This window comes from Drosophila ananassae, chromosome 3L (genome assembly GCF_017639315.1).
Source record: "Drosophila ananassae strain 14024-0371.13 chromosome 3L, ASM1763931v2, whole genome shotgun sequence".
In the NCBI taxonomy this organism is placed as follows: Eukaryota; Metazoa; Arthropoda; class Insecta; order Diptera; family Drosophilidae; genus Drosophila; species Drosophila ananassae.
Window position 1 is genome coordinate 15303758 of NC_057929.1, and position 22698 is coordinate 15326455.

The 22698-nt window shown below is 45.9% G+C and overlaps 2 protein-coding genes across 3 annotated transcripts; one reads left to right on the top strand and one right to left on the bottom strand.

Moving 5' to 3' along the window:
* Positions 1 to 78: 78 nt before the first annotated feature.
* Positions 79 to 20472, top strand: LOC6496394. Of its 2 annotated transcripts, none has more exons than XM_001960777.4 (11): positions 79 to 812; positions 7564 to 7995; positions 14149 to 14219; positions 14465 to 14562; positions 14626 to 16211; positions 16281 to 16724; positions 16787 to 17359; positions 17418 to 17634; positions 17696 to 17916; positions 17977 to 18146; positions 19389 to 20472. In XM_001960777.4, the coding sequence occupies exons 2-11, from the start codon at positions 7755 to 7757 to the stop codon at positions 20019 to 20021; spliced, it is 4254 nt and encodes a 1417-aa protein (XP_001960813.2). In that variant the 5' UTR covers positions 79 to 812; positions 7564 to 7754; the 3' UTR covers positions 20022 to 20472. The 2 variants fall into 2 exon arrangements, with proteins under 2 accessions (XP_001960813.2, XP_044571596.1); XM_044715661.1 differs by lacking the exon at positions 19389 to 20472 and adding an exon at positions 18427 to 18765.
* LOC6494182 (acrosin) lies at positions 19444 to 22583 on the bottom strand. Its single transcript, XM_001960778.4, has 7 exons — positions 22338 to 22583; positions 22231 to 22273; positions 21871 to 22016; positions 21180 to 21815; positions 21069 to 21123; positions 20890 to 21002; positions 19444 to 20833 (listed from the first exon to the last, which is right to left on the bottom strand). The coding sequence occupies exons 1-7, from the start codon at positions 22552 to 22554 to the stop codon at positions 20451 to 20453; spliced, it is 1593 nt and encodes a 530-aa protein (XP_001960814.3). The 5' UTR covers positions 22555 to 22583; the 3' UTR covers positions 19444 to 20450.
* Positions 22584 to 22698: the final 115 nt, after the last annotated feature.

Here is a 22698-nt window from a genome sequence, read left to right on the forward strand (position 1 = left end):
GGATTCGGGCAAGTAGTTGGCGCAAAGAGAGCGAGCTTTGCCAGCTTTCGGAGTGCCACCTCGTCGTAGCCTCACCTGGCTTACCTGCCGTTTCGATCTTCAGTTTCGATCGAGAGGCGCTTCAGTGCGAACGTGTGGTCGTGTGGCTCTTCCTGCTGAGTTGAAGTTCGGCATTTTCGGAACGGAACCAATCGGAACGTCGAGTTGCCGGAGCGTGGATCCCTTGGATACTTGCGGTCGTTGTGCAAGTACGCGGCAGTCACGTACAGCCGTTGCAACAAATCTATCCATAGCCGTATAATGAACACAAATATCCAAATTATTGTAACAAAATAGTGTACTTTCGATATGCGCTGGCTGATTGATTAACACATCACCTCCCACACACTCAAGCACACACCGAGAGACTTACCTGTGGGTGCCGTCGCAATCCACTGAAAATTGCGCGGTTGTGCATCATCAGCGGAGAACGTTAAAAGTGCCGCGACTGCATTGTTTTGACTTTGATCGTGTATCGTGGTCTCTGTACCTTTTTTTTTACATTTTTACCCAAAGCCTCCCCGACCTCACAGAACCCCTCGGAGAAAAATAAAAATCAAAAACCCAACAAAATAACTAAGGCAACAACAGACGATCGTTGCAAGGCGCGTGCGTGTTGTAACTTTTGATTAGCCCCTGAGTCGGATTCGGATTTGGATGGGGATTGGGATCTTCTAGTGCGCTTGCTTGCGTTTTTCGTAACTTATCGCCGCCTACATCGCCTCGTGCATTCGCCGGCGCTGCTTCTCTTTTCTTTCCATAATCATCTTCAGGTAAGTTTTCGTGGAATGCCTCTACCTTGCACTGAAAAAAATCTGACGTTCCAGGAGTTCCTATGATTTTTAAAAGCTAGTCAAGCGAAACTTTTCCGGAGGCAGTTTTTCTGCTTGATTCGTTAGCAGGAAAAGTTTAGATAAATATAGGAAATAGCTAGAGCAAGATTTGGTTATAGAGCGCTTATTACTATAGGCTATATATATGTGCCCATTATAAAAAATCTGAAATGCCTTCTGAATTGCCAATGCAAACTGGTACTCACTTTAAAATTCCCTGCACATGTCGCAGCGGATGATGGAAAAAAAAGTGAAATTAACCACAACAAATATTTGTAATTAAAGGCCGAAACATACACACGATCACTCACACGAACACACCGTTTGTCAGGTGTAATTTATTGCAAATTATCGTTTGGCAGCTGACAGCTGCTTTTCGGGGATTGTTCTGCGGAGATCGATGTGGGCCGCCAGAACCGCGATGCTGGAGCCAATACGACTCTGTGGCAGATGAGATCATTTCTAAAAAGCCATTGCGAGCGGGCCTCTACAGCCCAGAATGGTTCGCCAAGAAACGCCAAAATCGCGTATGCGTATGCGCATTGTAAGTCCATTAATCATGGTCGAATAAAAAGAAATGTCGAATCCGCCACTGAGTCACCTGTATAGCCGAGACTAAAAGACTCGAAAACCTCAAATATTCCGATTGCTGTGGAGAGATCTTCTTGGCTTCCATTAGTCAACCCTATCCAGCACCGGAATCTAATTAATTCTCCTTTGTTTTCATCGCCTCGATAACTGTTTGTCTCCATTCCATTTAAGCCGCATTTAAGCCGCTTAGCCTAATGGCTGACCCCCAAACCATCCAAGCTAACCGATCAGGCATGGAGTTTGAGGTACTCGGAAAAGACATTAAAATCAGGGTCATAATTATATCATCGTAATATTTGATAGTGGATATAATCACTTCGAGATGTTGATTAATTAAAAAAAATCAAATTTTAAAATGTATCCTCAGTGTAATCGATTGGGGAGAACCGCCTTGTCATGCCAAGATTAGACCAAAACGATGCTAAACCGAAACAGAAACCGCGCCAGAAGTAGTGACCTTGAGGGTAATAACTCCCGCGACTCTAAACCCGCGGCTGGCGGTTTTCTTAGTCATGCCCGGAATGCAGCCGAGCAGCATTGCCAGCTGCAAAGGCCAAAACCGGATGGCATCCACCAACGTCTAATGTCTAACACACACAGGCCGCCAATGATCTGAGTGGTTCTCCCAGAGCCCCCGCTCCCCATCCACTATAAAAAGAATTTACGGCTGCTCATATAAAGCGCTATTATTAACATACTTACAGACGCCGAATTCCAGCGGCCAATAAACCAAACAAAAATGCCAATAAGCCCCAAAAATAACAGCTTAAGACAAAAGGAAAAACCAAAGCCGTCAGTAAAAACATAAAACGACGAAAAAAAGTGAGAATGCGCGAAGGTAAACGAAACCCGAATCAGAATCAGAAACAGAATCCGTCAGATCCGTCGTCGTGGACGTCGCTGTTGGGCAGGTTTGTCTAATGGTCGTTCTGGGGAGGAGGCAGGAGCGGGGCACAACTTGGCTAAACAAACTGGTTAGAAATATATACAGTGTATAGCGTACGACGTACAGGTGGGGGAACCTTGGAGCGCATCTTGACTCTTCAGACGTAATTTGAACTGTCAAAGTCGAACACAAAAACCAATTTGTAATTTGTGCACTTGTTCGTAGTCGTTCGAGTCCCGAAAACCTGAATTCAGCCAAGATTCATAACATATCGTGTCGGGCGAATATTTCGCATTCATTTGCCAAATATTGTTTATAATGGCTGTTAAATTGAATTTTATTATTTTGTTTACGCTGCCCGTTCGAACGAGATGCTGCGTACTTGCGCTGCAAAATGCGCGGCATGCGAGTTCGTTGCCTAAGTCTTTTGTTTTGCGCGTCCAGTCGGATTGGCATTTGAGCCGCGTGCGTTTCAATGCCGCGGATTTGTAAGCAGCCCGTGTAAATGGACATAATCGCACATCAGATTACGCAAAAGAGCGTAACACAGCCAGCAACGGACTGGCTTAATTTAATTTCAAATGCCTAAGGCGTGCGACCTTAGATCTTAATGCGAATCGGGTGGCTCCGAGTTGATCTTGGCGGGCACTCGACCATCGCGTCCCAAGTGACATTAGAAATTACTCAGCGAAATTTCGGGGCTTGCCATGGGAAAGTTATCCTCCCAAAAAAGCAAAAAGAAAAGCATTTGCCGTTAACAATTTTTTTGGCAACATTTTGTAAAGATTGTATACAGGTATTTATGTAAAGGTTGGACAGGTTTTTGCAACTCATTAATAAATTAACATGTGGATGTGATCGGGGGATGCGATGCGGAGAGGTATTGGCTCAAATGCCGGGGAATATGGACAAAGGGATCTCGTCAGTGATAAAGTGTTTATAAATACAAATCACGAGGCTCAGCGATGAAATCAGCCTTTACACTTCAAGTAACGACGTAACAGCGACTTCGACTTCTGTAACTAAATTCCTAAATAACTATTATCAATTAGAGGGGCATTATTCATTCCTACCTTATGAGTATTTTATGTTTGCGGCACTAAATGAATAAAAACAAATCAAGCTGTCTTGCCTTCTAATGCCAAAAGCCCACTCAGTCGCAACGGGCATCATTTTATCTCGCTATGAAGTCTGGGTGAAATATGATCTTATAGGCAAAGTTTGCCACGGCTGCGGGCAATGTGAACAAATTGCTTAGGGTATACAGGTACTGGTACTTTGGATGCCAGCTTAGAGATCAAGTTTAACAAGCATAAAACAGCGACAGCAAATAAACGCTTGTTTATTTATCTGTCTGTCTGTTTGAGAGTCTTAACCCTTGGATTCACCCTGACCCCCAAAGGCGACCCCTTCGAGGGAGATGGCCCGAAACCCGTGTAGCTCGTTCTCGTGAAAGTTGAAGAAATCAAGAGCCAAGTGGCAAATTATTTCCAACTTGGAAAATATTCATGCCGAAAGCGAATGAGCCCCCGAATGCCAAACTGGCTGCACCAGTTCCACCGCCAGATTACACGGTTCCACTATGCTAATCAACGAAAATTAGCCACAATGTCACAAAATCGGAAATGTGTGGGGTATCTCATGCCCGAATATAGTATAATTTGTCATCTCGATGATGGTTTCATTTTCCTAATTGATAGATTAGAACCCATCGAAAGTGACGGTCCGAGCGTTTGTTTACTTTTCCCCGCCAGTTCCCCAGTTGCATTCCGAGTCATTCGAGTCGAAATCGAAGGTGAAATAGAAATTAAACATAAACAAACAAAAAATCAATGAAAAACTTGGGCTCGTACGAAGACAACTTTCACTGCGAACCGAAGATGTCATCGAGGAGACTCTGATGTGTCGACTCCATCAATGGAATTGATTAACGAGCATTAGCACTTGACATTTTGCAGCCACTGTTGGCCATTTTTTATTCCAAACTACTAGCAACATCGGCTATAATAGAAAGGATAGAATTCCATAAATATCTGCCTCACAATTGTATAGGTCATAGAGAAACTTAATGTAAACTCCAATTTATAAATGAAGTGCGAACGTTTTCCTCAGTGCTGTGCAGTAATTATAATAAGCCCACTTGGCACACATGTTTGTCAATCACTCATTATTGGCGACTCTCCTGTCCAAGTTCGGCGCCAGATTCGTGGTGCGTGACATTAAAGTTGAGAAATTTCGCGCAAATAGAAATCCAAACACGAAATGCTTAAACCAAACAGTGTCTAAAAAGCAAAACAGCAGCAGAAGCACTCACATAACCGACATGACGAGCTGATTTTCGCACTCAGCTCTCAGTCCACATCATTCCGATTTCAGTTTTCTGTTTAGTATCGTATCGAGCAGTCCGAAAGAGTCACATGGACCGTTAACAGCCTCTGGCCAAAAAGCACACATCACCCATACGCCGGGTGGTTCATCAAAGGCGATTAGAAAGTCGTGCTAGCTTGCTAATCAATTTTTGGAATAGTTTCTGCTATTTAGTGGGTTAATCAAAATCACGAATATCGAATGTATGCATAAAGAATGTATCCTCCGGAATATATAAATTGTAAACTTACATAATAAATTCCTTTTATTTTCCTTAACAATTTTCTATTTATCTCGCTGCCATGTTATTCTCTAATTTGGCCAACTTAAAATGGAGCGTGCGCGCTGGAGCTTTGTTGCCAAAACTGAAATATATTTCGGCCACAGATTCGTGGCTCTAATTTCTGGGCTCTTTTATTTTGGGAGCGGCCATAGGCGATACACTTGCCGCCCCAGAGTCCGAGTCGGTTGGCCAAAGTCTGGGGCCCCGATAGCATCGATTTATCGTCGATCCATTAATAGCTGACTATATTTTGTTTTGGGGCCAGTAACCGGTTTCCGGTACCCAGGCTCACTCACACCAATGCCCCCCCCAGCCAAAGAAAAAACTCAGTGACTGAGTCTCTGAGATACAGATACAAATAGCAGCGCAGTCGGTGTATTTTGAAAATTGTATCCGAAGCTCAACATGAATGAGCTTTTCGAATATTTCGTAACCAGTTGGACTGCATTTTTTTCCACTCGCTGTCGCCGTGAATCGAACATGAGTAGCGTGGCCAAATGTTTATGTCCGCAGCTATATGGCTATAAGTCTTATATTGGATATAAGGCTATAATCGATATGCCGTAGAAACCGAGTCAAGTGTTCTTCTCGGCCAACATGTTTCAGAAAGACTTGAGAAAGACTTCAGTTAATTGCGTGTGAATTGCATTTGAAGCGGTTGCGGCTGTTTAAGTTTCATTTTCGCCCTGGCAATTGTGGCTCTCGTTAATTACATCTCAGTTCTAATTAGTGGAAATGCAAAGCACCCGAGAGCCAATTCAATTAAAGTAATTGCTCATCTAAGTCCGGCTCTCCAGCTATCCAGCCATCCAGCTGCCTCTTAAGTCAGCTTTAAATTCCACTTCAGGGCTCCAGACTCCAAGCTCGGAATCGCATTTTCCCTTAGTCGGTTGGGTAATGAACGGGGGTTTTGGCCAACTCATGACGGGCCAACTAGACAGTTGGCTTCGGTTGGCCTCACGCAGATCACCCATTCACAGAAGATTCCCGCCTATCTTGGCAATACCTAGTCTCCAGCTGGGCGCCATTACTTTAGTTTGGCCTAAAATGTGGGCTTTTTGATTGCCCAAGAAGAGATTAAAATACGTCGTTTTTAATATACTTGAAGATTGTTTTGGTTGATCGAAAGATAACTTTTTTATTGGCAATTCAAAATGAAATGAAGTCTTTTTGGCACATGCCTAGAATACTCCCAATAGTTCTAACCCAGTTGCCAGCTCTGCTCCAGATACTGGTTTATGCCACTTCATTTGTGTTTGTTTGGCTTGGCCTGGCTTAATTAACATTTTTTACATGCTTTTCGATTTTGTTTTGCTTTGACGACTTCAATGTCAGGCCATGTGGTCGTCACAGTCTCAGATGTTGCTGAAGTCGTTACTATTGCTGATGGTGTTGTTGCCGCTGCTGGGGCTGCTCCCAATGCCAGACAGTAATCAAAACCAAACGAGGTGGTCAGCTGCTGCTGCCTCGGAAGTTGCTACCGTTACGGCTTAGAAAAAAAGTTTACTACACAGATACAAATAGTATATGGTAGATATTTGTGGCTGACATTGGACAATGACTCGGAGATTACCGAGCTGAAAACTCAATTGTAGATGTCACTGGCTGGTGGAAGTGGAACAGCATAGAATGGTCAAGAGGCGTCGCCTGGCCGTTCCCATTCTGGCCAAATCGTGGGCATTTTCGCCAATCAGCGAGACCAACTAACACCAATTGTCGTTGATTTATCTTGGGGCAAGAAAACAGATTTCATGCAGCATGCAATTTGCTTGTCAAAACTGTGCCACCATTTCTCAGTTTATTTTTTCTGCCAAATCCAAACAATTGGCCAGGCCGTGCCACATTTAACCGCCCAATTCACCGCCATTTGCTGTCATTTAGGCCGGGGGCTACGGTGTTTTTCAAACAGGTAGATGCACGACCCGAAAATAGTATATATTAAAAAGTGAATAACTCTATTTTTAACAAAGACAGAGAATGTTTTTTAAAGACTACATATATTTTTTCTAATTTCGGTAATGAGGAAATAACAAAATGTAGTTTTAATGTCATTTTGTTGGTCAAGCTTTATGTTTTTTTCGGTGGACTTTGGGACTTAGTACCCAAAGTGTCTAAGTATCTTAGAGTTTGACTCGCTGGGTGGCAGCTGTCATTGGCTTTGATTAGTCTGTTGAACGCGGCAAGGCCTTCGATTTCACTCAGCTGCGAAGGCGTTGGATAAGTACACAAGTACACACATACAATATTGTACAAAAAATATATATGTACATATGCCCGAGGCGTTCCGATCGAACATTGAACTGAGCTTCACACGCAGCTTAGCTCCGCCAAAGATACATCGCATCGAAGTATCTGTCGCCTCGTCACTATGAAAATCTGCAGGGAAAAGTGAAACGAATCTTTCGACACTTTCTGAATTTTTCATCGCCAAAGAAACTTTAATGGGGAGGTGGTGGGAAATTTCCTAGTCATTGTTTTGGCCACTGGCATAAATCATCTTGGCCAGATCCCTCCGCCTTATGCAATTCTCGGCAAATAAATCTATAAATACTGTTTCTTTTCAGGGTCCCGCTCTGCAGTCGGCTGAAATGTTTGGCCAATTCGTTGCCGTTCAGGCCGTGTAACCAAATCAATTATATAATTTTTATAATTTCCACATACCTGCCAACCAAAACGCAGAAATCCCCGTAAAAATCAATTACACAAAAGAAGTGAAAGAGAGAAGAGCTTTGAATAGCGACGGTTCGCGGTGCTAATGCCGAAAGGAAACTCCCCGACAATCGCCAAAAAATTGAAAAGAAATAAATTATTCGAATACAAAATGCCCATAAATAATACAAGACTGGGGGCCCTGCTGGTGCTCCTCGCCGGGTGCTGCTACCTCGGTTACTTCGGATCGGAGGCGCATGTGGCCCTCACCTATCCACCTGCCCGCAAGTACGATCTGGACTTTTTGGACAATTCCCGCACCAAAGCGCCATGCGGCATGCCAAAGGGTAAGTTTTCTTTTCATTTATTTTATTTCTTAAACTGTTGGCTAAATATTGGCAAAGTTGGCTAACACGAATCCGTCTGCCAGGCACGCTTCGATTATAATATTATGGCTTATTATTACGGCTGGTTATGCACTCGGTGTTGGCCGAGAGCTGTAATTGGCCAAGCACGTTCAATTCACACATAAGCATAAGAGCCACAGTGCGTTTCATAAGCCAAGCTTTAAACTGAAAACATAAATAGTTAGAGTTTTGGGGTTTTGGAAGCCTTTAGGGTAGCTACACTGTACCGGCGAATAAAGCCTGGCCTTGAACGCATAGAAATCGTATCAAATTGTGTCATTCGTGTGGAGCTGCTAATGGCTTATGCCTCTGAAACGCACTGCATGCTGCTTGATTTTATTCATAATTTCCAAGAGACGTGCACTTTTGCTTTTGCACTCGCTCGTTGCATAACGATCATATGCATATTATGCCTATGCTGCGGCTTTGTTGTTACTGTTATTATGTATGTGCGGCATCTTGCTCAATGCTACTTGCCTTGCTTTTGTGGCTGCGGCTGAGCAAAGTGTTACCAATTAATTTGCATATCGCGAGCGAGCAGAGAAGCAACTTGGCCGCCATTCACTTGCCACCACTCGCTCGTCAGGTGTGTGTTTTTTTTTTTACATATTTTTTTTCTCGATGCGTGTGGATCCCAATACCCAGAAATTGGGTCACACAAATTATGAGTATTATGATTATGTTGTGTCGTTGAATTTCTTATGCACTTTCGAAAAATGAAAACAAATTAAAATAACACCTTTCCGACGGCTCTTCAGCTTTGGAAATTTCAATAATATCGAGTCAAGGGGACAGGGTAAGGGCTTCATTTTTTGGGCTAGTCCCATCCATACCGTTTGCATATCAATTATAACCGACAATTGCCTTGAGGTGGCTGGTAATTGGCAACTGGTAACTGGCGATTGGAGACTGGCAACTGGTCGGAACACGTGTGCCGCATCAAAATGCCAAATCAATTTCCATGGATATGTCTATAAAGTATCGCACACACATTCGCATTATGTACTGTACTGTACCGGTACTGTTCAGGTACGCTCTGGCATTCAGGTACCTTGAGGTACAACCCGTTGAGCGACATTTTTGTGCGCAGCATTTATTTTCATTTTCAATTTTGCTTGCAGTTTCATTTGGCTTTGTTCCTACTGCGGCGCTTGCTGTTAATTATATTGCGTATACGCAACGTGGGCCGCCTGGTTGCCTGCCTGCCTGCCTGGCCGCGGCCGGTGGCACGTTTAACCCATTTCGGGGCATGACAACTTTTGCCTTCGCCAGCGGCTGCTGCAGCTTGCCAAACGCGTATTCGCCGGGCTCTGCAACTTCCATTGCAACTGCAGCAGCAACTGCCTCTGAGGCCACTGCGGCTGGCTCACTTGCCGCCTTGATGACGATGATGTATGTGCCGACGCGAGGCAAGTGGAATGCCAATGCAACTTGCTGCAAGTGAAAAACTTTCACTCGTCCATTACGCCACACACAGAAGTCGCTGGGGGCAGAGATGGCTGTTTGGTGGATCGGTTTCTAAATATTCCGGTCACTATCCACGATTACGACATTGGTGGCAAGCAGTTTCTAATAGGGGTTTCGATTTTTATCTCAGAAATATAGTAATTTTTTAAATACAATGTCTATATCTACGTCAATCTCTATCCATTTCTTGAGCGGAATACTTTAAAACACTTGTGGATCGATTCTCCATCAATCTGCATCAAAACCTTGAATCGAAATCTTCGAACGTGATTTTTCATTTTTTTCATGATGGACCCCTTGGAAAACCCAGGATTTCCGTATCCAGCCCCTCCGATGTCCATATCTTGGACAATTTACATCCCATTCTTGAGCGGAATGCCTTAAAACATTTGTGGATCGATCCTCCATCAATCTGCATCAAAACCTTGAATCGAAATTTTCGAACGATATTTTTTCCCGATGCTTTTACCCCCCCCCCCCCCCCCCCCCCCGATATTACCCCCTTGGAAAACCCAGGATTTCCCCATGTGGCCCCTCCGATGTCCATATCTTGGACAATTTCCATCCGATTCTTCAGCGGAATGCCCTAAAACATTTGTGGATCGATTCTCCATCAATCTGCATCAAAACCTTGAATCGAAATTTTCGATCGATATTTTTTCCTTTTTTCCCGATGGACCCCCTTGGAAAACCCAGGATTTCCCCATGTGGCCCCTCCGATGTCCATATCTTTGACAATTTTCATCCGATTCTTCAGCGGAATGCCTTAAAACATTTGTGGATCGATTCTCCATCAATCTGCATCAAAACCTTGAATCGAAATTTTCGAACGATATTTTTTCCTTTTTTCCTGATGGACCCCTTTGGAAAACCAAGGTTTTCCGTATATAGACCCTCCGATGTCCATATCTTGGACTATTTTCATCTGATTCCTGAGCAAAATACCTTAAAACATTTGGGGATATAATCTCTGACGATCTAGATCAAAACCTTAAATCAAAAATTTCTATCGAAATATATCGAATTTTCGAAAAGGGAACTCGTTAGAAATCTGCATTCCCTAACTCTAACACACTTTCTGGTCTGTTGCAATACCACAAGTTGGCCACTTTTAGGTTGCATTTGGTTCACTGGGGCAGAAAAAACAAAACGAAGGGAAGGAAAGTGGGGACTGACCTCTGTATCTTGCAGCTTGTTTGAATTGTGTGTTTTTTGTGGCCCCTCAATGGAGCACCACTTCACCACCAGAGTATCTAACAGAGTATCTTTTAATCCAACTCAATTTGTCCGTGTTTGACACTCTTTTTCACTGGCTTTGTTTCTGTGTCGGCTGCCACACGATTTGTTTTGATTTGGCTTTGTTTCCATGTTGTTTTTATGGCCACAGAGACGCGACTCCACTCGGTTCGTAATTGTGATTTTCTGAGTGACGAGCACACTGGAACTGGAATGGAGGTCAAGTTGTGGTCGCCTCTTGTGTCACTGATGTACCGATTGAGAAATGCATCAACTGGGGTTGACAAAACATCGGTTCCGATAATTATGGACGAGCATCAGTGCAGTGTAAATGTCAATTAGTCAGTCGGAGTTGAACTTACGGAGGTTTTTCAATATTCAACTGGCCAACTGCATCATGAGCTCATATTTCAGGCCATAAGATCCCCATTGTGGCTAAATCCTGTAGCGAAATGTCGCATTGTGGGCCATTCAGAATATCAATGAGTCCGCCGGGCACAAATGACATTTGGACCCCGCTACGTATACGTAATATGGCCGAGGGAATGCATAAATATGCGCGCTACAGAATTTGCAAATGCATCTGTTGAAATGTATCTGCATCGGGAGTCGATGGAAACCCATAAATACCGAAAACTGCAAGTGGCAGCAAAGTGGAGTGCAGATCGGATTGGATTGGATCGGCCTGGCTTGCCTTTGGAGGGGGTCTGGTAGTGGTTTTGGCCAAGACAACGTCACGAGCAATTAACTAAAGCGAAACTCCTTGACCACAGCGGCAGCAACACCACACGAACCACACTTCCAACTTCCAACTGCAACTGCAACTGCAGTGAATGCAAATGTTGCACTAACAAAATGGCTTCAAAAAAGCTCTGTTCTTAGGCAGTCTTTTGGCTAACTAAATTGGCCATATTTCTCCAAGTGCACCATAGAAAATATCGAGAGCTGCCAAAGCTGGCAAGATGTTAACCACTTGGTCAGGTTAATTTGCGGCAGTGGCAGCCACAGCGTTGAACGGTGGCAACTGGTGTCTCTAGCTGTGGCTGTGCCAGTGTAGGGTTGCCAAAGCGAAATTAATTTTATGGCATGTTGGCCACTCCTCTCCTCCAAGCCCCCAACCGCCAGCCCCCAGCGCCCAGCTCCACGGAATGCTGAAATTTATTGCCCTCCACGGCGCATGTGCAACGCTTCGTTAGGCGGCTGCCTGGAAGTGTATTTGTCAACCATTTGCAGTGCACACTGTACAGTGAACAGTGTATACTGAACAGTGAACAGTAGTGCATTGCGGAAGTCTTTGTTTGAGGCTACGTGAGAGGCGTCGACCATATTTGGATGGATGTGTTGCTGGGTGCTTCATGCAATTAGAATGCATGCAAGCAAACATTCTTCTATCAACAAGCAAATTGCCTCAAGGAGGGTGGGGTGGAGGAGTTGGGGGCATGATGTAATGCCACCCATTATTAAAGTGCCTGTCAGGGTCGTCCACCCATGTCCAGATTAGATGGGACACCTTCTCTAGGGAACGATACGTTTCTAGAGACACTGACTCACAAGCGTCGAAAAACTTCATAAATCTTTGCTTAGAAAATTAAAAAAAAAAAACAAAAAATTCAATCAACACAAAAAGTGATCCTCCCCTTGACTATCAATGGAATTCAAGTTGCTATCAAATTAGTCAGGTTTCCAATCAATTATAAACCGATTTCACGCGCATCTCCACCAGAAAAAGAGAAGCCGATCCAAGGCGGCCCCGACCGATTTGATTTGAATCCGGCGGTGGAGCGGGACGGACTTTCGAAATGGCCAGACGATGCCGGCGAGTTCAAGCTCAACCACCACCACACACAAGTACACAGCCCCCAAGATACACAGATACAGATACAAATTACAGCAGCAGCAGCAGCCTCCAAAACCAAGCAAAGGTGAACAACTTTCGCGGGCCTGTGCTCATGGGAAATATGACAGAGTAGAAGCAAAACACGAAAAAGCGTACAAAATATTAACCAGAAAATTTCAACTGATCGAACCCGGGACCATGAGAAACGTGAATACAAAAAAAAAATAAAAACAAAACACACCTGCTAATTTGGTGCATGGCCTGGGATGCGATTCAGATTCGGATACTCAGATACCCAGATACAGGTGCCGCCCCTTTTCAGACATAATTTGTGTGTTGTTTCGATTTATTAATGGGAACACTTGATTTATCCACCGCTAGTCGGTTAACCCATTTCTCGATCTGGTTTGGTGGCTTTTCCGTTTCACAAAAAGGTTAATAAAAAGAAAACAAAGCTCCCAAGCGGGGAGGCAAGCGAGTGTGTGTGTGGTCTGTGTTCACTGACATGTTAAGAATGCATTGAAATCGAACTGATTTGCATCGGAGATTGGCCCAGAAACAGAGAAGCTCCAGTCGGAGAATGGAAGCTGATTTCCCGCCACAGGTTGCGCAATAGAAATCAAAAGTTTTCCGGCCAAGGAACACGTCCAGTGACCCACAAACGGCAACCGCAGCTGCACTTCGACTGGGACATACCCTAGAATCCATGCAATTGTTATGCCCCACTTGATGTACAACTCGGTGTCATGTCCATCTATCCAGCTGCCAACTTATGTCCATATTTGGGGACGACGATGACCAGCTGCACAATCGAATGATTCAAGTGATCAGTGGTCTTTTTTGTTGCCATGTTGGCCACTTTGCTGTGACTTTGGCTAACTGGCTGCGCGATCTCGTGTTAGCAGTAATCATAATTTTCAGCTTCCTTATTTGAGAGAAAGATTTCAGAGGAAAAAAAGACAGAGACACGTGTTGGAAAGTGACACTCCTCCTTTCGCTTTCGGCGGAGCCGATCCCAGCCAGCATCGCAATAAACGTTTATTGGCCTCAATTAGCAACTCGTCGGCTATTGACTGCCAACGATGTGCGAGCCGGGCCATGATAGTTACTCCGACTCTACACTGCGACAAAATAGAGCCTCGCCGATTGAGGAAACAATTTCTAGGATCAAAGATCATAACCAAGCAGAAATATTTGGCAGTGTCCCTCCATTCAGGTTGTAATTTTTTCACAGCTGGTCAGCGAAGATTACCGCACGAATGTGTTATGCAACGGACGAGTATGAGATTCGTCTGGGCAGGTTTACAAAGATGTTTTGGGGCTGGGTATTTAAAAAAGAGAAGAAAACATACATACCTGTCATGCGCAATTTGCCATAGGGCGGAAGAGGGGCGGGTCTGCAGGTGCACTCGTTGCCATTCAATGGAGAACCAGTCCACAGGGCTTCGGGGGGGAAAATGCACTTAATTATGAGACTCGAGCCGGCCCTCGACGGCAACTGTCACCCATAATCACCGGCTCACTGATCACGCTCTGATTTCATTCCGTTCCAGGCTCGATACGCACCTCCCTGCTCGCCGGATCGCAGTTCAACGTCACCTGGCACTTGGCCTATCCGCACAAGGTAAGTGGATCTGTGGCACACTCACGCCCCTTTGTGGTTCCGATACCCGAAGCTCTAATTAGCCGAGCATCCATTGCCTCACAAGCACGCAGTCCACATAGAACGTGAAGCCAAGATCGTAGAGCCAAGATCGAGATTGGAGATTCCCATGTTTGTGAATCTACACGACATCGCGTCACAAGTTCTCAGTCATTGTTTTGGCGCAACCATAACCATAATCATATTCATAATTGTGACTTTTCCAGGGCGGCTTTCGGTTGCAACTATTGGATGCCCTTGATCGACCTGTTTTGGACCTGACGCCCCATGTGAATAACTCGGAGTTTGTGCGCACAGATGTCACGTGAGTTATCTCATATCTCACTCCATACCATTTGGGATAAAATATTCCACTTTGAACCCACAGGGCCCAGGCGTATCAGGTGGCCATACCCAAGGACTTCGAGTGCTTCAACTGCACCCTGCGACTGCTCCGCCAGGCGGACGAATGGTCCAACAGCTATCGCTTCTGGTCCTGCGCGGACGTGGACGTTCGGCAGCGCAAGGACTTCAAGGAGACCTGCTCCGGAAACGGCAAGTACTTCCCGTCTCGCTGCAAGTGCGACAAAAACTTCTACGGCCCGCAGTGCCAGTACAAGGACGAGTGCACCGCCGATGCCGACTGCGGTGTCCAGGGCAAGTGCGTCGACTTGGGAGGCACCTCGCTGCCCCAACGTCAGTGCTACTGTAACTTTGGCTGGTTTGGCATCGGATGCAACAAGCGATCGCCCTACAAGAGCACGAGCCTGGACCTCTCCTCCTACGCCAAGAAGGAGCTGTCCCCCGACTACCACATGTACTGGCGACTCCTGGAGGAGCAAAAGGAGATCGAAGTGGTGCTCAAGGTGAACAGCACCTCGTGGGTGGGTCTGGGTTGGAGGCCCCGTCACCTCACTCCGGAGTGCAAGAACTTCCCGTTGGTTCGGGACATCGGAGATCTGACCACAACTCTGGAGAGTCCTGCACCGGAACCCAAGAGCGAACCAGAGCCAAAGAGCGAGCCAGGAAGCGCGGCAGAGCCTAAGAGCGAGCCAAAGAGTGAGCCTAAGAGCGAACCTGAACCTAAGAGTGAGCCGGGCAGCGAAGCCGAGCCAAAGAGCGAGCCTAAGAGTGAACCGAAGAGCGAGCCTAAGAGCGAACCGAAGAGCGAGCCTAAGAGCGAACCGAAGAGCGAGCCTAAGAGCGAACCGGAGCCTAAGAGTGAACCCACAAGCGAGCCCGAGCCTAAGAGCGAACCGAAGAGCGAGCCGGAGCCTAAGAGCGAACCGAAGAGCGAGCCAGAGCCTAAAAGCGAGCCGGCAAGTGAAGCTGAGCCTAAGAGTGAACCTAAGAGTGAACCACAAAACAAAGCAGAGCTTAGAATCCTGCCTAAAAGCGAATTACAGAGCCAGACTGAGCCTAAGAGCGAACCAAAGAGCGAACCTGAGCCTAAGAGCGAGCCAGAAAGCCAAGCGGAGCCCAAGAGCGAGCCTAAGAGCGAACCTAAGAGCGAGCCAGAGCCCAAGAGTGAGCCTAAGAGTCAACCGTCTAGCGAACCAGAACCTAAGAGTGAGCCCGAAAGCCAAGCAGAGCCCAAGAGCGAGCCTAAGAGTGAACCTAAGAGCGAGCCGGAACCTAAGAGCGAGCCAGAAAGCGAGGCCGAACCCAAGAGCGAACCCAAGAGTGAACCTAAGAGCGAGCCAGAGCCGAAGAGCGAGCCTAAGAGCGAACCAGAGCCCACTAGTGAACCCAAGAGCGAGCCAGAGCCTACAAGCGAACCTCAGAGCGAACCCGAGCCCACAAGTGAACCCAAGAGTGAACCAGAGCCGACGAGTGAACCAGAGGCAGATTCCAAAAATGGCGCCAAGTCCAAGAGGGTGGCGAAGGAGCACATCCCACTGGAAGGAGTTACCTCCGTGTCCACTAGTGTTTCCTATAGCACCAGGTCTGATCGTCAACGTCGTGAAGCTTCGGGTAAGCTCATACTTCATCAAAAAAACTTAGTAATAAACTTAGTAATTCCTTTTCAATATTTCCCTTCAGAATCCCCCAAGTATCGGCTGAATCCGTACACACCCCGTCACGACTTCAACCCCATGGACTGCACGGATATTGTGATCGGATCTGCCCGCGGAATGGCCAGTCGAGTGGGAGACTATTATACCCGCGATCGGTCGACGCCACGCAGCGACGAGTTCTACGGTGGAAAGTCAAACCTGGCCTTGGGAACTGGCTTTGAAGAGAACGGCGTGACCACCATCATCTTCCGCAAGAAGCTGGTCTCCAACGAACCCACCGACCACACCCTGGACGATGCTCTGACTCACGTGATCTGGGCCAAGGGCCAGGAACCGAACAGCTATGTGCATGTACCGGCCTCCGGCCTAGAGACAGAATCCTCGTCCGTCAAGGACTTCTATCAGCCGGACGAGCTCAAGTACCACGGTCACCAGATGCAACGCGGCGCCACTCAAATCAACTTCTTCGGTAAGGAGCTTCCTTCTCTTTTCTTCCAACATATATTAAATGCTTCACTTTGATTCCAACAGAAAAGGATAAGCCCGCCACGAGCACTGATCGCAATGATCTAAGCACGAATGTCCTGGACAACGACTGTTACGGCCACTGGAAGTACCCTTCGAACTGCTCGCCGGAGGAGCACACCTGCGAGTACTACGCCAGCTGGGAGACCGCCGGCAAGGGTGACGAGATGCGCTGGCACATCGAGACGTCGAACACCCAGACCTGGACCGGAATCGGCTTCAGCGATGATCAGAGAATGTCCCAGACGGACTCGATCATTGGATGGGTGGACCAACGCAGTGGCCGACCCTTCCTCATGGACACCTGGGTGCTGGGCTATGCTCCGCCTAAGCTCGACGATCGCCAGGACATCTACAACGCCTCCGGACGCATCGAGAAGGGCGTGACCATACTGGAGTTCAATCGCAAGCGCGTCAGTAACGACGAGCAGGACCTTTCCTTCACGGACGACCATTGCCTGTATCTGTTCTTCCCGGTTTTGGGAGGAGCCTTTAATGTGGTGAACAAGAAAATCAGGAAACACGAACAGGTGCCGCCAATCTCTTCGCGTCGTGTCTGCATAAAGTCCTGTGGTAAAGGTAAGGCTTTCCCTTGAAATCTTATACGTTTTGTGGCTAAAATCTATACATCTGATAGAACTGGAGGCAGTTTTCGTGGGCACCAGCACTCCGGCGCCCAGTCGTTTGGTCTATGCCGTGGGCGTCAAGCTGATGAACCTAGGCGAGTCCTACGAGGCACCCAAACCCGGCACCGTGGAGTTCAATAACTTGGCAGCCACTATTTCGGACTCATTCAATGGCATCCTCAGCCCCCTGACTGGTTACTATAAGACAGAGATCCTGGGATTCGAGAAGTAAGTCGACTTAAATCCCGCTAGGGAGCCGAATATTAATTTTGTTGATGTTCATTCACAGAGAGGGCAGCACCTTGAAGGCCAAGGTTCAGGCCATGTTCGACAAGTCGGATGTGGAGAAGCTGCACGATTTGGACAACAATACGGTGGACAATGGCGGAGAAGTGGCAGCCCAAAAGAATGCCGATGCGATTCGCTCGGCACTGAAGGATCAAATCGCCACCGGTCGCGTGGGTTCACTTACGGTAGATCCGCAGTATCTGGACTTTGAAGCCTTAGAGTGTAAGTCTCCCGTGGCATTTCAATTCAAAACAGTTGAAAGAATTTGTCATCCAATTTCAGACAAGAGCGCCTCAGAGCCTACTGCCAAGGAGACGCTACTCTCGTTCTTTGACCTGTCCGAGACACGTCTCTACATTGTTCTGGGCCTGATTGCCGCCCTGGTGCTCATCGCCCTCATCCAGGCCTTCTGCACCATCTGGAAGACGTCCCGCAAAAGCAAAAGCACCAAGGTGAGTTGGTATTAGAACCTGAACTCGATTAAATGGGTCAGCATACAAATATGTACAGCACAGAGAAACATAAGTTCACCATTTTCATAAGAAACAGTCATTATTAGAAGTGATTAAGAAGTACTATAGTGATTATCACAGTGAGTCAGTTTTCGTGGAAATATTTCTTTTTAGCTAATTGAACGAGTGTATTGGTTGCAACTTATTTTTCTCTGTGCTGGCCAGGCTACTCATTCCGTTCCTAATAATATTTAAACATTGTCGTTCCTGTCGTTTAAAGCTGGTTTACGTGATTCCCGAAGAGTGGCGCATGTATCAACAGCGACAGCACCAGCGATACTATCAGCCCTCTAGCGATCTATAAGACTCACAATCAGTACAATCCCCGTCAGTGTTAAGATCAGATTACGTATAGGATATCCCACTGCCCGATCCATCTGAAACCCGAGATACAGCTACAACTGCCTTAAAAGCATTTATGTTTTCTACTTAAAAGTTAATATCATAGATAGTTTAAATTCCAGTATCCTTTCAAATATTTTTATCAATCTGTATCTGTATCTGTATCTGTATCTGAATCTGCGTGTGTGTGCGTGTGCCGCGTTTTATCAAAATTCTATAACCAAATGGGTAATTGAAAACTGTCTTTATTTTCTTGTGGTTTCTGTTGTTGTATTAACACCTTGTCACCTAACCCACCCACCCAAAAATCCTACTCACCTCGTCACTCTGCAAGGGACTCTCTGTGCTCCTCTCCAATATGTACTTCTATCTATCGCTATCTGTCTCCCTAACCCATTTCTATGTTTCCAGTCTAATCACATCCAATTGCATTCTATTAAGTCTGTGTTTGGGCTCTCCTGGCCAGTCAGTATTTGATATTTGTATGCTACTTCCTTCAAAAAAAGAATATACAAAATCTAGGAGTAATTTCATAATCAAAATAAGAGTTTAGAACCCTTGCCATCCTGCTCTTAACATATGGATTTTCACATCAGATTGGATTAGAATCACATCACTTTTTAACCCGATCCCCACCCGATCCTTTATTTGAGTTCAAGGGTAGAGTGATTCGAGTTTAACGTAAGGCACATGGCACATTCCAGAGCAGTTGCAGTACCTGTCAGGTTCACCCCACATACCATAGAGCATAGACCAGAGCTTCCACCCAACCAAATGCTGACTGGAGGAGGATTGATCCCAAGAAATTCCGACCTAATCTCTCTCCCTCTGTGATTGCAGGAGAAGCTCATCCAGAACTCACCGTGGAAGGAGTTCGCGTCAAACACCAACTACGCCTTCGATCCCTACGGAGAGACGGAGGAAAAACAGATGAACTCCAGCACATCGAAGGAGAAGTCGCGCCACCGTCACCAGTCCACCACCAGCAGCCAGCAGACCACGTTGCCCATGTCCCACTCGCCCACCAGCAAGTCCCAGATGTACTACGAAAGTCCTAACGGCCAGGGCAAGAGCAGCGGCAACCGCTCCAACGGGCGATCCACCCAGGAGAGCAGCGCCACCGGGCCAGGAGCCCCCTACTCGCGCAGTTCCTACGCGGAGCGGGCCTACTCGCTGCCCCGTCAGGCACATCACTACCAGCAGAGTCCTGCTGGCGTGCAGCCTTCCGGCTATTACACCCACGATCGGCGGGCAACCCGACAGGGAAGCCGGGACCGGGAGCGAGAGCGCGAGGAGGAGCGCCGCCATCGTCAGGACAGAGACCGAGACTCTGGGTACGATCGGTCGCGGGACGATCCCCGCCAGAACGGCGGATCAGACACACCCGACTTCTACTTCATGCCCTCGCAACGCAAGTATTCCGGCGAGGTGGTGCGCGTCTATGTGGACTACAACAAGGACCCGAAGCACTAAGCCGTCCAGGAGCCGCCTTCGATAATTTAATGTCTCGTTTTAAGCTCTTCTCCGTCCGTCCTGTGTCGCCCCGTATTCCGAACAACAACCGAACTGGACCAAAGTCCTGTCGTCGGAGCTCTCCCTGTCCCTCGTTTTGATTTTGCCATAAAGCAGTTTGTGCTGTAGCGCTCCGGACGCGCAAGCTTTACCACAAAAATCGCACAACGCATGATTCCGCAACTTAGAGAATTGTAAATATATTATAGACATTACATCTCTTACGATTATGTATGTAAATCGAATCAAACATGCTACACAAATGAAAAATGATCAAGCTATCATTACAATTAGGTACTAAGTGCATTCAGAATGTTTTCGCATTATATCCGTATCCGTAAATGTGCAAAGAAACATAGTCACTGTATTTAATCAAATTAAATATATGCATTAAGTAACATTGAAAAAATCACCATCGGACATTTCCATGTTTTTGATTGTACTCAAGATCCAATCCGTATTACTAATTACATCAGTGAGAACTTGGACGCCATTAATTAAGTAGCTGGCCATTCCGACAATAATGTATCTGGAAGTTTGGTTCGACTTGACCCACATTCCAAAAGAATCGCCAGGAGTTGCGTACTGTTGCAGAATATCGGGGAGCTCAACACAGATCTCGGAATGACTCGGATCAACATTTTTCCCAATTCGTGTCTCGCATTTGTTCCTCGATAGCTGCTCCAGTCCGGTATTTACATTTGAATAATACAAATTTTGGCCAATAATGTCGGTCCTAGACTTTCGGTTGACCAACAAGCAGATCGGGTCAACTGAAAATACAATTCATAATCATTGTATCAATAATTTATTTAAATCAAACACTTACCTGAAATGGATAGGGGGTATTTCAAATGGAGCAAAGCTAAGCCCTTCGACTTTTGGACTCCATCCACCCTAGTTTCTTCATAATAACCAGTTGGATTAATCAAGGCCACTTCCCTGGGGAGCGAAGAAAATGTCAAGACCTCAAATGTCAAGGTTATTTATAGAAACTAGATTACTTACAGAGTGTCTGGGTCTGGACCAAGTAGAATATTTATGTTATTCGTCAAAACAAAGCCTGTGGAAGACATTAATTTAAGATCTGAACGATCCAAAAGCCACACCCAATCTTACTTTTAGCGATAATAGTGCCTTTGGCGGTGAAGTCAAGACCAAAGATTGTAACCAAGAACGGAAGACGTTTTACGCCATACAGCACATGGTCGAATTTTCCGCAATTATCGTCAAGAAACGCACGGTCATCCGGAGCAGGTGTTGCCGCATACAGAGGAGGTCTTGTCGCATACGGAGGTGGTGTTGTCGTATACAGAGGAGGTGGTACGGTCTCTTCTTGGTCTTCAATAGAAGCATCAGACACTTTCTCCTCAATCCAGTCGGCGTACTTTATAACGTTGGTATAGACTCCAACCCCCGAGCAGTCATTATCTCCATAGCTTACGATCGCCCATTGTAGATAGATGTGCTTTTTGGTTTTTGTCAACCCATGGGACACTAACGGGCCACCAGAGTCTCCGGCGCATGTGTCACCGGATCGGCTTCCGGCGCAAATTTGCCTCTCGCCGATCTCCACTTTAAATTTCTTGCTGCACTCTTGACGGTCGTATTTTGCCATAGAAAGGGTTTGCAATTTATCGCTGAGTGTCTTATTACGAGTTGAACCCCAACCGAATGCATCAAAATTGCTCCTATGCTCCACCTGGACAGCAACCGCGTCCATATTCAGAGAAATGCATACGGGCCTCACCATATCTGAAGAAAATAGCTTTAAAAATTGGGAATTCAATATGCGCCTTCTACTACCCACCATTGAACACCACCTTGCGCTTAAGTTTAATCAAAGCGATATCATTTTCTTTAGTGTCTTTAGAGAACTCATGATGAACGGAGGTTCCCTCGACATCCAGAGGATCAGAACAGTTCGTTATATTATAGGCTCCCAAAACTACATATCTAAAAGAAAAATTAAAAATTTATGAAACATTTTGGGGGAGCTCTTTAGGGGGAATATACATTCATGCATTATATACGGTACGCGTAAGTTTTGAACTGATAACAATTTTAATAAAACAGCGACTAGACTCTTCTGAGAATTTATTTATAAAAATATATAAGACAAACTGGAAACCCCCAATGAGATATTGGAAAAAAATGTTGCATTACTTACATCTTTTCTTCTCGAATGCAATGAGCGGCCGTCAGAACATACCCTGTAATAATAAAATGTTTGCAATTGGAAGGACAATGGAAATAGGTTAGCCAGGAAATACTTACGGCTTGTAATGAGAGTGCCTCCACATATGAACTTCTCTTCGTTAAATATAGCGGCCATCCATGGAACCCTGGGAGCATCGCTACCGTCCACTATTTTCTCTTTAATGGCACTATTGGGCCGGAACTGTGAACCTAACTTGCATCTTGGTTCCAGAAACCTGGCATCATCCTTTTCAAACAGAAAGCACAACGCGATCGCAAAAATTAGAGTCCTCATTTCCTAAGAAAGTTTTAAAATCGAATGACTCGGCGGCCGAGAAAGCAAAGCTTAAATATGAAAATATCAGCCTTATCTGCGAGTATTTCTGTGAATTTTTTTTTTATTACTTGGGTTTAAATGATTTATTATACATATACAATT